Genomic DNA, 13398 nt, shown 5'->3' on the forward strand with positions numbered 1-13398 from the left:
CCAATAACTTATGTGAAGAAATCAGTCTATCGGCTCTTACCGTTGTCCTATCAATACGAGGTAAATAGTAAACAAGTCTTTCCAGATGAAAACAGAAGCCATTTACTTGGTTAGATGTCATGATATTTAGATTTAGAGATTTAGATTTATAATTCTGACAGGTAGGATTATTCTCTTAGGCAAAAGGGAAAGAGGTGTCAGATATGGAAATAGAGCTGATTAGCTATGAAGCTATTTTTAACTCAGCTGTGTAACTGATTTTTGAAGGGTTTTTTTTGGTTGGTTTAGAAGTCGTCCTGAAGACAGTAAAGAACCAGATGGTGCAGGAATTAGCTTTAATATTTTAGATTCTTTCTGTTTAAACTGATTCAAATGGTTTCCCTGAAGATGAAAACTGTAATAATGTATTTTTAAGAAGAAAAGGAAAATGCGTTTTCTTTTCAGCTTCTGTTAGTGCAGTGCCAAATAACTCAGAAAACAATATTTCAAAAGCAAAGCCCTGCAACTGATTTAGAGATTTTCACAGACAGAAACACGGGCGACTTACACCCTGAACACACACGCGCTCAACATCATCTGTTAACGTGACTGCACACAATCACATCTAACAGCAGTGAACTTTATGATATTTATGTCACAGACAAATCCTTCTGACAAGTACACACAGAACCGCTCATTTTATTTTTAAAAGTATTAAAGACAAATGAGAAACTTATGTTTCTGACTGACTGATATGCATTTGCTTTTTATTAAAATAAAGAATTGGGGAAAAGGCAAAAGAGACCGTATTATATCTAAAAATGGCAAAACGTCTTTGTAAAATTTCTCTGTCCAATTAAGATTCCTCCAACGTATAACCGCTACAAAATTAGAAGACTACGCTATTTGTATTATCATTGCTACTATTAACTTTAAGAGAAGTACAAAAAGTAACTAAGCGTGATACTTCCATAATTTTGAAATGTACCTTGTTTAAGTCTGGCACCAAACTGATCCTCCAGCAGCCCGTGAACCACTAATTTGTAGATCATGGCTTGTGCTCGTTCCAAATCTGCCAGTCCCAGGGCTCTTTTGATGGGTGAGCGCATGACTGCCCGTTTCACCATGTGCCGCATCAGGAACTGCAAGGCAGCGCGCATCTCGACATCTTCGTGAACAACCGGAGAACTCGCACAATCCGAGTTGTGACCGTTTTCTGCCAGGACTTTTGGTATCAACAATAGTTCAGCATATTTACTACAACTGAGAAGAACACTGAGTGACTTCATAGCACCGAGATAAAGATAAGACAGCTGTACTGCTCTGATTTCTGACTGCACTATATCATGATTTCTCGGAGAATGTTCGTGATTCTTCTTTCTTCCTTCAGCAGGTTGGTGTTGGGATTCCATACCTAGTGTTGTTGCTTCTAAAGAAAAGGAAGCAATTTCGTTTTCCGACTTAGAGCTTGTAGCGCCATGTCCTTTGTTATCATCAGCACTTTGTCCTGTTCGTGTATCTGATCCAGCATCACCCTCCGTTTTCTGGTCCATTTCCCCTTTCTCTTCAGATTCGTGTCTGTGTTTTTTCTCATGCCTCTTGGTGCTTTGCCTTCCCACATCTTCATGAATACCAGTCAGATAGGTAAGGTCCAGCAGCACAGTAGCTGTCAGTCCACGAAATCTTGCCACATCAAAAGGCAGCGGTTCGCAGGGCTCCAGATTATACAATGGAGTATCACTAGGCGACCAAAAAGTTGGGAAGCTTTAATAAAGATCAGAATGACACAGGAAAAAGCAAGTGAGGGAGAGACAGGAGGAAAGTACAGGAAATAATGTAGGCAAAGTAAGATGTAAAATATATTTAATAAAATAAGCAAACCAATTGTAAAAATTAAATGTAAACGGGAAAATGAGGTTATGAACAGAAAATGGGGAGACATGGTATCAGAGCAAAGGCAAAAGGCAACAAAGCATGTACAGGTTTTCAACAAGAAGCATTAAAACCCAGAAGCATCATCATAGCTATGGATTCTGTGCTGCCAGAAGTTTCTGCTATATTATTTAGAAAAACCTAACAGACTTCTACTAAGGAAAAACTACCTTAAGCCAAATTCTATAATCATACCTGAGCTGAATTTGTGAACAGGTATAAAAGCTTAGAAAGAAAACCCTCCTGAACTTTTGTCACATTAAGGAAAAGCTTTGATTGACCTCACATTCCTGCTGAACTGTTCATCATGAGGAGCACACTGCTCGTGGGTTTCCTTAGAGGACAGAGACTTCTCAACAAGACAGGTCAGATAACACAACCGACACACATAAGATATGTCAGTCTATCTGTCCATCTATAGTCAGTGATAATTTTCTGTAGTTTTCTGTTCCTCCAGAAGATGACGGTGCAACTACAACCAAAAGGAGGTTACGAAATTTAGCGAATCAAATCTTTTTCAGACAAAAAAACCCGGAATTCCCGCAAGAGCACCAGCAAGCCCAGAGGAGCCCCAAGCTTCAGTTCAGAGTTTCCTTCCAGGTGCCTTCCCATTGAAGGCACGTCTGCAAGATGGGTGGAAACAGGAGCAGCTCCTTCCAGCTCCTCCCCAGTTCTCACCATCATCTGCAGAAGAACTCTGGAGTGTTAGTATCTCATACAGGGGCATTCCTTTAGCTCTCTAGGGCAGGTCAGAATGAATAAAGACTCTTGGAGGCAGCAGTAATTTGAACACCATCATCAACCACCATTAAGAAGAGAGAATCCTCCCATCTCCTAACCTGAACCACTCCTCAAGCCCCACGGGGCAATTTCCAGTCCCCTAAGAAGGGAATGACATGGCAGCAAAGACACCTCAACTCTGATAAACCCAATCAGGTCTCTCTTCAGAACCAGCTTCACCATTTACGGCCAAAGCGTCACTAACCCCCAGTACAAATCTATGTTCTTTACAGACATAACAAAGGAGCTATAGCAAATTAAGACAGTAATAATGTTCTAGTTAGCCAACACATACCAATTCTAAACTACGCAATCCTCATTTCAAATGTAGGAAAACTGGTGAGCTGGTCACATCCCAACTAGAGGCCAAATCTAAGTCTAATGATGCTCATCAATTCAAAACTATCAAATATATTTTTGATATACAAGGCATTTTATTACTAGAGGGCATAAAAAATTAAGTCATACTACTTGTTTTAAACAAACAAATGCTGAAGTCTAAGCTTAAAATAATTGATCAGCATGACTCTAGTGTAAAATGTATGTTACTTCTGAAGATTTATTTCCAAGCACAAACCAATACTAGATTGTGAAAGGTGTGGGATCTGAGCATACCTGATAGTAATCTCTGCTTCATCCCACTGGACCTTGGCAGATGTGCTGCCCTCCTTCACTACTCCAAGCAAGGTAGCATGACGTCCCGTTTGCTTGTGCACACATCGTCCTCCAACTCTAAGACCAGCATCGACTCCACCAATTACCGCTAGAACAGGCCACACTTCCACACAGAGCATCTTCAGCTGCAGCTCCGAAAGGTCAGCCAGACCGTGCCGACTGTGTTTGCTTTTCTCTTCCTCTTTATTTTCTTTCTCCTCTCTCACTTCATTCTCTTCTCGACTTTGAATTGAGCGACTTTTCTTCAGTTTTTGGCCTGCTTCTTTAAGACATGTTTTGATTTTATTCAGTCTTTCCATCATTTTTTTATTGATGCAGTGCGTCCAGCGGTCTGTGCGATGAAGGATACGAATGAGCTGGATAGTGGCTTCTGCCAGCACTGCAGCAACGGGACTGCAGATGGGGTCACCAGGCAGCAAATCTCTTGGTGTACCGCGCATCTGCATGTCACAGATTTTCACCTAAGTGTTTAAAGAGAACAGTTTAAAAGTTATCTTCCCTATGTACCTGAAGACACTCATTTTATGGAAAAAATCACTAGCACTGTCTTTTTTTGCTTGGGCTCCCCAGGAAATCCACTTTAACACTGATCAAAACCTGCATCCCTTCCAACTCAAGGATGCAGAAATTACAACTACTCATGGTTTCTCACATAAGACTATCTGGAATTCCTAACCCTACATTCTTCCCGGTTTCTTGGGAATGCAATTTTGTATGTAAAACGTTAGGTCTATAAATCAATTCTAAACAATAAAATACACTTTAAATTACAATAGATTGCATGATATAGGAATATATGAAAAGTCTGGCTAGTCCGCAAGTAATGTAGTGCGATGTACATCATGAACCAAAATGAATAATAAGTGACATTCTCAGCACTTGTTAGCTACCACGCCTACGCCCCCAAAAAACCAACATCCATAACACTGACACAGAGGAGAACAGAAGGGAAAGGAGAAACCTGGACCTGTTGTTGAGGGTTAACCCTGGTGAGGCAGCTGAGCCCCACACAGCCACTCGATCACCCTCCCCAGCAGGATGAGGAAAAGCATCAGAAGGGCAGAAGTGAGAAAACTCATGGGTTGAGATAAAGAAAGTTTTGTAAATAAAAGAGGAAAAAAAAGAAAAAAAAAAAAAAAGAGAAAAAAAGACAAAATAAAACAAAGGAAAACAAGTGATGCAAAATGCAATCGCTCACCACCAGTTAACTGATGCCCAGACAGAGCCCAAGCAACAGAAACCCCTGGCGAACTTCCCTGCGCTTTTATTGCTGTACATAACGTTGCACGTATGGAAAACCCCTTTGGTCACTGTGAGTGAGCTGAAGGGTGCTGCCCCTCGCCAGTCTCCTGCTACCCCAGCATGCTGCTGGGAGGGACAGGCTGAGAAAGCCGGAACGCCTTGATGCCGTGTAAACACTGTTCAGCAGGAGCTAAAACACCGGGCATTATCAACGCTGCTTTGGTCATAAATCCAAAACGTAGCACCGTGCAGGCTGTTACAAAGAATACTGACTTTACCTCAGCCAAAACCAGTATACCTAGGCAAATAAACATTCGAGTTACCTTTTCTCCTGGATTACTGCTATAGAACATAACGCAAGGGTATAATTCCGCTGCATCCACATCTTCAAAAGCTAGTTTTGGCTCCTAGTTAAAACAAAACCAAAACACAACACATTAACAAGCAAAAATATGAAACGTGACAAAGTTATACCTGTAATATAAGCCTTGTAAGTACTGAAACTGTCACATATCTTAATTATCGTGGCTTAGCTTTATATAAAATATCCATGCCAAATTACTGTTGCAAAAAAACACTAAAAGAACCAATTAATGTTAAATACCTCTCCATTTTTACCAAAGGAAATAGTTCTTGCTTCCATATCTAATACGCATGTGATGAAATCTCCTTGTGTAAAGCTGGACAACGTCAAAGTCTGTTCTCCATTGTGATAGAGGTTTCCACTATAGGCTCTATACAGCCACATATCTGAGGTGGTGCGATGGTTAAAATCATGTACTGGCCAGCGAGAAACTCCTACACATGTGCCTTCATTGCCCCGATTCTCCTTCACGATGTAGAACTAGGAGGAAAAACAAAACAAACAAATGGGGAAAGAAGCCAAGAATATACATTTTAACACAATAAAGCAATGAAAATTTACCTTATGCATATTTATGTATACTTTTAACTGTTTTACTCAGAAGTTTTAACAAATAAACAATAAATAAGCTAATAAGCTAAAATCATGCTCTACCTCTAAAATGACATCTTGGTGTGTAAGGGTAGTTATTAACAAGTCATTCAAACTTAAATCATTAGTAGTTAAGAAAACTGTATGGAAATACATAAAGAAGTTGCTGGGTTTTTTCCGGACTCAAAACATACACATGCTGAAGTTAGATTACAAGTGCTAAAAATAATATTACAGAAACAAATAAGTTTTGCTCCTCGCGTTCACAGTGAGTGATTTACACAGATTCAAGTCAAAAAAGCAGTAACAGTGTTATACTCAAAGATGGTACTAACAAAGACTACAACTCTGTACGTATCTGTCTTCCTAAAAAAATCATTCCAGATGAGGTATTAAAAGCTGATCTTGTCAGTCAGACAGGCTGATGTCTCTTTGCAAGACAACAAAATGTTTTGTGAAGTGTTTTTCTAAAGAAAAAAATCAAAATCTACGTATTTCAGCAGGTAACTTTTGCAAGACAATGCATGTTTGTGCTGACTATGGATCTCCGGGACAAGTTGTTATACCATCGCCTCTCCAAATATGCAACGCATACTTGCAGCCTCCAGTCTGTGTACTGAAACACCCAAATGGCAGCGCTCAAAAGCAGCCACGAACTCTTCACTTTGGATGGAAAACCATGGAATCACAGAATCATTTAGGTTCAAAAAGAGCCTTAAGATCGTAGAGTCCAACCATAAACCTAACACTCCCAAAATGTCATTTACTCAAGAATGTCACCATAAGGGAAAAATCACAGGTAGCTGTTGTTTCCAAATCATAGTATGTTTCCAAAACAAGTACCAGAAGTTAAGAAATCAACTTTTACGCAAGGTACCTTCCACTGGTAACATCCAGAAGTAACTCCAGTGGACGCTAACCCATATCCTTTCCCTCCACTGCCATGAGTCAGGATCTGCCCGTTCTCCACGATGCAGCACTGAGCTTTCTCAGGGTCAAAGGACACCTCCTGGATGGGAAGATTCTCATCTTCATCTTCAGACTCCCCTTGCTTCTGGCAGAAAAAGGAGAACATATTTGTGGTAAATATAACTCAGCTGCGTGCAGCCAAGAGAGAAAGTAAAAGCATTGTTACCTGTAGCTTCATTTCTTGTTCCTTCTCCTTTATCTGAATTGCGTGTTTAGCCTGAGCTATTGGAGTCTCCCACATGCAGTCAGACAGAAGGGAGAATAATCGTTCAACCACCTGGAGTGTTAGAAAACAGTTCAGATCATTTAAAATCCAGAATGAGGACAACAAATAATTACATTGTTTTACATTGGTTTGTAGGTATAAGCGTCAACATATTTAGTGCTCTTAGATAAGCAAGCATCTACACTGAGCCTCACCTGATTTGAATTCTGAACAAACCTATGAAACATTTAAAAGTTTAACGGGACTTTTTTAAGAAACAGGTGCAAAAGCATATAACAAAATATAAAGACCTGAGCCATTTGATCATCTTCAACGCCAGATTCACAAGCAGGCAATACAGCTTCTAGTACATGAAGTGCAAGAAGTCTCGTCCTCAAATTGCCAACCAAGGGAACTCCTAAAGATGGAACAGTACAATAGTAATCCCAAAGTGACTTCTGCACCAGGAATGCACCCCCAACACCAGCCGCACACCCCCTGTGCACAATTTTCCACAGTGGAGCTTGCGCACAGCTACTGAACTGAGTTTTAGCTGCTCATGATGTAACACACATTCCAATAGGACCAGTTTTTAGGAACTGCACCACAGGAACTGCAAGTGACCTCTGAGCACATCGTGAAAAGGTCCTACCTGAGCAACACTTCTGAGAAGCGATGTTCAGAAGTACTTCTGTCCACTTGGGAGATGCCATTTTGGACTGAATCGCTTTTGAAGACACGACTCTACGCAGGAACACGAGAAAGTCTCCCAAGTGCAATTCCGCTGCATGTTGCTTTCGGAGGGCGGCTACAAAGTTAAATTAAAAGTTTTGATTTACAGCCTTATAATGACAACGTTATCAGCAGTCCCTGTTACTGGCAACAACTTCCAAAGAAATGCAAAATGTTAATTAATGGACTGCAAATTATGTAAAGATATAAATATTTCAGAAAATCGTTTATTGCAGATTTTTTAATATGACAAGTAGGGTCAATCTCTTCCCACCCACTCGGACTACAGAACTGCACAATACAAAGCAAACACAACTTCCTGAATTAAGCTATATTTACTTGCAGTTTGAAATTTAGATAATTAAATTCCTATGAACACATTTATAAAAAACACTACCACCAATAACTCATTTTTTGATAAAAACAGTATTGTCCTCCTAAATCCAAACCAGCCGGAGTAATTCTTATTCCCAAAACCTGCTCCTGCCCTTAACTTGATCTATGTATCAAATCTATATAAATCCGAACTGAGCACAAAATTACTTGATGACTTTATTTAATCTGATTTATAGAGTTAAGAATGACACAGCAACAATCAAAATACAGTAGAGTGGGCGAGGGCCTCGGCATTCAGTGAGTTATGATGCTTTCCGATATTTCAAAACTGTAACAGAAACGATGCCAGACAATTACCTCTGAAGTCTCTCTTCTCATTTTCCCCAGTTGAATCTGCCTTTTTTGATTCTGTGTCATCTTCCTCACCTTCCCCTTCTCCAAAGGAAGCCATAAGCATCACACCAGCTTGTGATAACAAGTTCTTCAGCTGACTGCACAACAAATCCAGCAGCGACTGGACCACCTTGGGGCTCAGCTTGTCAGCGTAGGTTCTACGCGCGCACACACGACAAAGTACAAATATTTGAGAGCTGATTCATGGAACAATCACATAAAGAAACAACCATAAACTCAGTGCAAATGCCAACTGGGCCTAACACAGCACTAATTCTCGCACATCGTATTGCAGCAGGTCCCTTTTTCCTCATTCTCCGCCATACACTTGCAGATTATTCTTACTTGAACCCTATTTTTAAAACACTTTAAAACTGCCCAATCTTTGGAATCAAAGGATACATTTCCAGAACATCCTTGGGGAAAAAGAACAACTTAGTCAACTAAACACAATCCCACTGCAATTCCAAAGGTAGTGTGTTGGGTTTATGGTTTGGTTTGGTTTTTTTGGTACATAATGGATCTGGCAAGTAAATGCAATGTGTGGTATGAACACTGAAATGAAGATCCATGTACTGAATATTAAATAATACTCTTGCTCTAAACAGAAAACACTTTCTCTACTGCTTTTTTCTTTACTGAGTTAAACTAAATATTTAAGTGTTGGTAGGATTCTGGATGCCTGGTCTAGCAGAGACCAGTATTCCTCAGAAAATTACTTTATATTCTGAAAAGAAGCACAACGTCCTGCTCTGATGAACTCCTGCCATGTTATTGGTGTGACTTTTACACAGCAACAAAAAGCCTCATCATATCGACCAAACAGATCTGGACACAAAGCCAAACTAGAAAAATGGGAAATGCTTGAACACCGAGTTTACAGACCATAAAGTTCTAACTATTCTGGTCCAAACTCCTCACTTGCAACTTAAAAATATTTATCAGTCTTATGTGCACCTTTCTTATGAATAATGTGCCTACTTCCCTTCTCCTCTTCACGTGCTTCTGAACAACATTTATTGGCCTAAGGAAAGCTCCCACAAAAGAAAAGTTATTTTTAAAGGGTGCTGAAAAGCTCGATAATGAAGTTTTCTGAAAGCAAGGGTGCAATCCACACTCACCCCGTGGTGATGGCGAGGATCTGAAGGAGCCTCGTGCTGGCGACTTTCAAAGCTGTGCTGAGCTGAGAAATGCCCGTTTTGGGCAGCAGCTGCAGCGGTTGTCCCAACAGGGTGTCTGTGCCGCACAGCTGGGACAGCACGTTCAGCAGACCCGTGGAAATGGCCAAAGAGACGTCAACGGGCTGGTAGTGCACGCTCAGAGCAAAGACTGTGACCAACAGAAGACGCTGCTGTGCTTCTAAGAGTAAAATAAAGTTGGTTTTCATTAATAAGCTGTTTAGAGTAAGAATAGTAAGAAAGAAGAACAGCAGATTAGTTTTAAAATAATGAAATGAATTAAATTCTCAAGTAAAGAGTTCGCCTTCTCTGTCAGACACTTTGAGTTAGTCTTTCTGATGTACCATCACAGGTTTTTCACAGAAGAAAATAACGTAGATCTAGTTTGTGACGTGGATGTTCTGAGGTGAAATCTCAAACCAGAGTCTTCTCTCTAGGGTAAGGGTAACTGGGTGAAATACTTCATTTTCTACTTGTGCTCCAAGTTGATTCTCAATAAATTTCTTTCAAATCCATTTTACATGAAACAACAAAACAATTCAGGTGTGAGTGTTTGTTCGTCGGGCTCTCCCGACAAATGAAATTCCACAACTCTGCTGTGCTGAAGCTCCTGGTCCGTGCATGTACAACGGCACAGAGAGGTGCAGAGCTCCAGCTGTCCCTCACGGAGAGAAGCCCACAGCAACGTCTGGGTGCAGAAGACCAGGGAGAAAGGGCTTCCAAAACAGGCAAGAGAGCCTGTGCTTTGGGTCTGGGTTTAAAGAAAGTTCACTTGAATTAAAGAAATACAATCGGAGACTTTTCATCTCTTGAGAAAACGGCTTATCCCTGAAAAACCTAAAACTCATTTTGAAGCGCCGAAGACATGGGTGACTGTGGAAGACTGTGGGAGGCAAAACAGAAAGGCTGACAATACTTACAAGTCTCAAAATAAGAAGGGCTAATGCTTTAGGAAAATAAAGATAGAAAAAGGTTAACAAGCTTCTCTCTCTTAGGAAGAGATGTCAGACATAGTTCAGTGAATTCTGGTCACTGATATCCAAGTCTGCTTTGTTAAACACATAAGCTGGTGTACTGTACATCAGAGGACGTGGTTTGCAAATGTGATTTTCACTTACCAATGTGGTGCTTATTAGCTTGCAGAGCCCTTTCTAACGTAGCAGATAATTGCTGGTAGATTTTGTGCACGGCCACTTGGATTTCAATTTGAATACTTCTCTTAGCTGCTCTGATACCATCCTGGGCCAAACAAATAAATATTATAAGGACTGATACGTTTTTATCACCCACTTATTGAAACAGCAGCAATTATTAAAGTACGTACCTGGTAGTGATGCAATCTGATGCTCTCTCCTTTGGCGCCTGCGTGTCCTACCGTGCCCAAACCAAAGCAGCCAGCAAGGAACTGCAGTCTGACAGAAGTAAGCAACGAAGACGACTGAAATCCTGGTACTTGACGACTCCCCATTAACAGCACACTGCTTTTCTCCTCCATCCCTGATAGAAGCACTAAGATCTGATGAAGTGCTTCCAGACGAAGCTAAAAACAAAGGTAGGTGAAAGACAGTGTTAAGCAAGCAGCAAGTATTCTCAGAAATTAGAATTAGATCATCTTTGACCACACGCGGGAACGAATGAGGTAGCTGTTTTCTTGTCAGTGCCTTTTTAAAAAAAAAAAATAAAGGGAATTCTTTAGGTTTTGTTTTAGAGTTTATGTAAATAAAGTTCCCAGGTCTAGGTAAGGTATTCTAACTGAAAAGAGAGGAACAATGTCCTTTGAAGAATGTTTTAAAAAAATCCATAAAATGAGCAGAATGCATGAAGAATAAGAAAAGGCGTTAAACTGAAACTTACCTCAGCCCTCAACTGCTGTTGCTCCATTGCAATGACTGACGCCTGGGGACTGGTGGACATACTTTCCTCCGGTTCCTTAAATCCCGGCGAGTTCCCCACATCTCCACTTACAAAGCTGACAACATTTTCTATCAAAGTGTGAACTCCAAGGGATCTTGAGAGATCAAAATCAGACTCGACGAATGAGTAGGAGGACGGGTATAGCCAGTCTCTGCTGTGTTTTAGTCGAGCCCAGGAGTCACTTAAAGGTTCCACTTGACTGTGTATTGTTCCTAAAGATTTACATAATGAAGTCTCATCAATCTCAGTTCGTCAGGTAACACATTTTGACAGTAGGTAAAGACTGAGCTGCTGCTGCTCATACAGGTGGAAAATGGATATTCGTGTTACTTATACCATGCATTAAGCAGCTTAGAGCAAATTGCTTGATTCAAACTTACAGCAATTTCGCTAAAGGAAAGGTCGTATTTCTTTTAATTGTGTTAAGCAGTGTTGCAAGGTGCTGCCAAGGGAGAAAACAAAAAGACAGAAGCCACTCAAACTGCTCAGCTTTAAGCCAGAACACTGAATAAAAATGCTTTGCAGCTAAATGACAAAACAGTAAAGAAAAGATGTGCTACAACATAAATTGTGCACTTTGGATATTTATTTTAAGGTCTAACCATAAAACAAGAGAGGTTTTTTGGTTTTAATCATGCCACTACATATTTTACAGTTTTGAAAAAGCACAACGTCATTTTGTATAAAACGTTTACGGAATTCATGACTGAAGAAGGGAACAGAAAATTTCTATTTTAGACTAACAGAGAGCATTTACTTTGTTACGATTCAAGATAAGTAGATATACGTATATTAAACATTATCTGCGGCATGTATTAGATCTATATCTTCATCATCTGGCAATTTCACAAGTCTAGTTTCAAGTATTTCCTATTACATCAGCATGTCATTACACTACCTGAAACTCAACCGTCATTAATAAATGCACTTCTTCACATGAGCATCAGTCACCAACCTGCAGCACTGGAACTTAGTGATCACCATGCATTCAATCTTATTTCCACAAGAGTTTTGCTAGAACTTTATACCTGGCACAAATGAGTGCAATGTCACTGAAGTCACCTCCATCAGCAGTTAACTGATACACACCACTTAAATATATATAACACCACAAGAGTCCGTGTGTTAGTGGTTTTGTAAATGCTGTTTGCCGACTTGGAGATACGCAAGTTATTGCGAGAGAGCAGACCCCGCAAAAAAGAACCTTCCGTCTATACAGATAGGTGATGTCTGGAGACCTATATAGAAACCTAATGTATGTTTTAATTCACTTTGACATTCTAGCTTGAATTATCTTAAATAATCTACACAGAATCTTGACATATTAATGGCTCTTGTGCGCAATGAGCTACAGATATAATTTGGAGAATCACAACCCAGTACTCATACAAATCTATAGTAACATGTCAGTTCTATAAATCTATCTGCAGGGCATCAGCCTCAAACGTTATGAAACAGCCATTTTCAGGAAAAAGTCACGCCAAGTCATAGCAATTAATCTGTTGAAAGCTGTCTCATCGGTGAGGCCGAGTTCCGATGGTAACTGCTGGATCCCAGTTTCAGGACCTCCTTTAAACGCTGCGGACCCGCAGCAGCTCTGTCTGCAGCTGCTCACAGAACAAGGAGACAAGTCAGGTTTTGAACTCAGAACAATGCTCCTGGCAACCGTTCTACACCATTCTTGTCTGCAGTAAAGGCAAAATGCGATTATTCTGTCAATCTGCTCCTGCAGGTCAAAATTTGTACCTTCACGCAACTTAAAAATTCAACATACTGTGAAATTTTGCTTTTTCTATGTAAATAATGTAGTTAATGTCCACTAAGTTGCCAATACATGTAGGTGTCATGGCTATGAGTTACGAAAACCTGTTCACATTCCATTTCCTTTTCTGTAAATAGTTTTCAAGTGCATTTGCATGGTATTCCCTACGCTTGCTACTGAACAGACTGCAATGGCTTCAAAAAGAACCATCACAGTACTTAGGTCGTATTAGGTATTTGACAAAAATTTGGCATGCCAATTTATTTTGGATAATGCAAAGATTAAGTTTAAACACTACTTTTCAAAGTGTAATCGAATTCCTAATTTGCACTGGTTTATGTAACAC

At 40.1% G+C, this 13398-nt stretch overlaps 1 protein-coding gene across 12 annotated transcripts in view; it reads right to left on the minus strand.

Annotated features, from left to right (window-relative positions):
- The window catches only part of HERC1 (HECT and RLD domain containing E3 ubiquitin protein ligase family member 1), a 115490-nt gene that overhangs the window by 34977 nt on the left and 67115 nt on the right, over window positions 1-13398 (minus strand). For 10 of the 12 annotated variants that reach the window (XM_065641949.1, XM_065641956.1, XM_065641960.1 and 7 more), the window contains 13 exons: window positions 11231-11502; window positions 10701-10916; window positions 10495-10615; window positions 9320-9557; window positions 8163-8356; window positions 7390-7545; window positions 7049-7155; window positions 6699-6809; window positions 6441-6617; window positions 5213-5452; window positions 4932-5015; window positions 3307-3827; window positions 968-1743 (listed from right to left, as the gene is read on the minus strand). In XM_065641949.1, coding sequence (XP_065498021.1) covers window positions 968-1743; window positions 3307-3827; window positions 4932-5015; window positions 5213-5452; window positions 6441-6617; window positions 6699-6809; window positions 7049-7155; window positions 7390-7545; window positions 8163-8356; window positions 9320-9557; window positions 10495-10615; window positions 10701-10916; window positions 11231-11502 — 3213 coding nt within the window. The remainder of the gene's footprint in view (window positions 1-967; window positions 1744-3306; window positions 3828-4931; window positions 5016-5212; window positions 5453-6440; window positions 6618-6698; window positions 6810-7048; window positions 7156-7389; window positions 7546-8162; window positions 8357-9319; window positions 9558-10494; window positions 10616-10700; window positions 10917-11230; window positions 11503-13398) is intronic. The other 2 variants (XM_065641952.1, XM_065641955.1) reach the window with 2 other exon arrangements.

Source organism: Caloenas nicobarica, chromosome 10, assembly GCF_036013445.1.
Source record: "Caloenas nicobarica isolate bCalNic1 chromosome 10, bCalNic1.hap1, whole genome shotgun sequence".
Classification (NCBI taxonomy): Eukaryota; Metazoa; Chordata; class Aves; order Columbiformes; family Columbidae; genus Caloenas; species Caloenas nicobarica.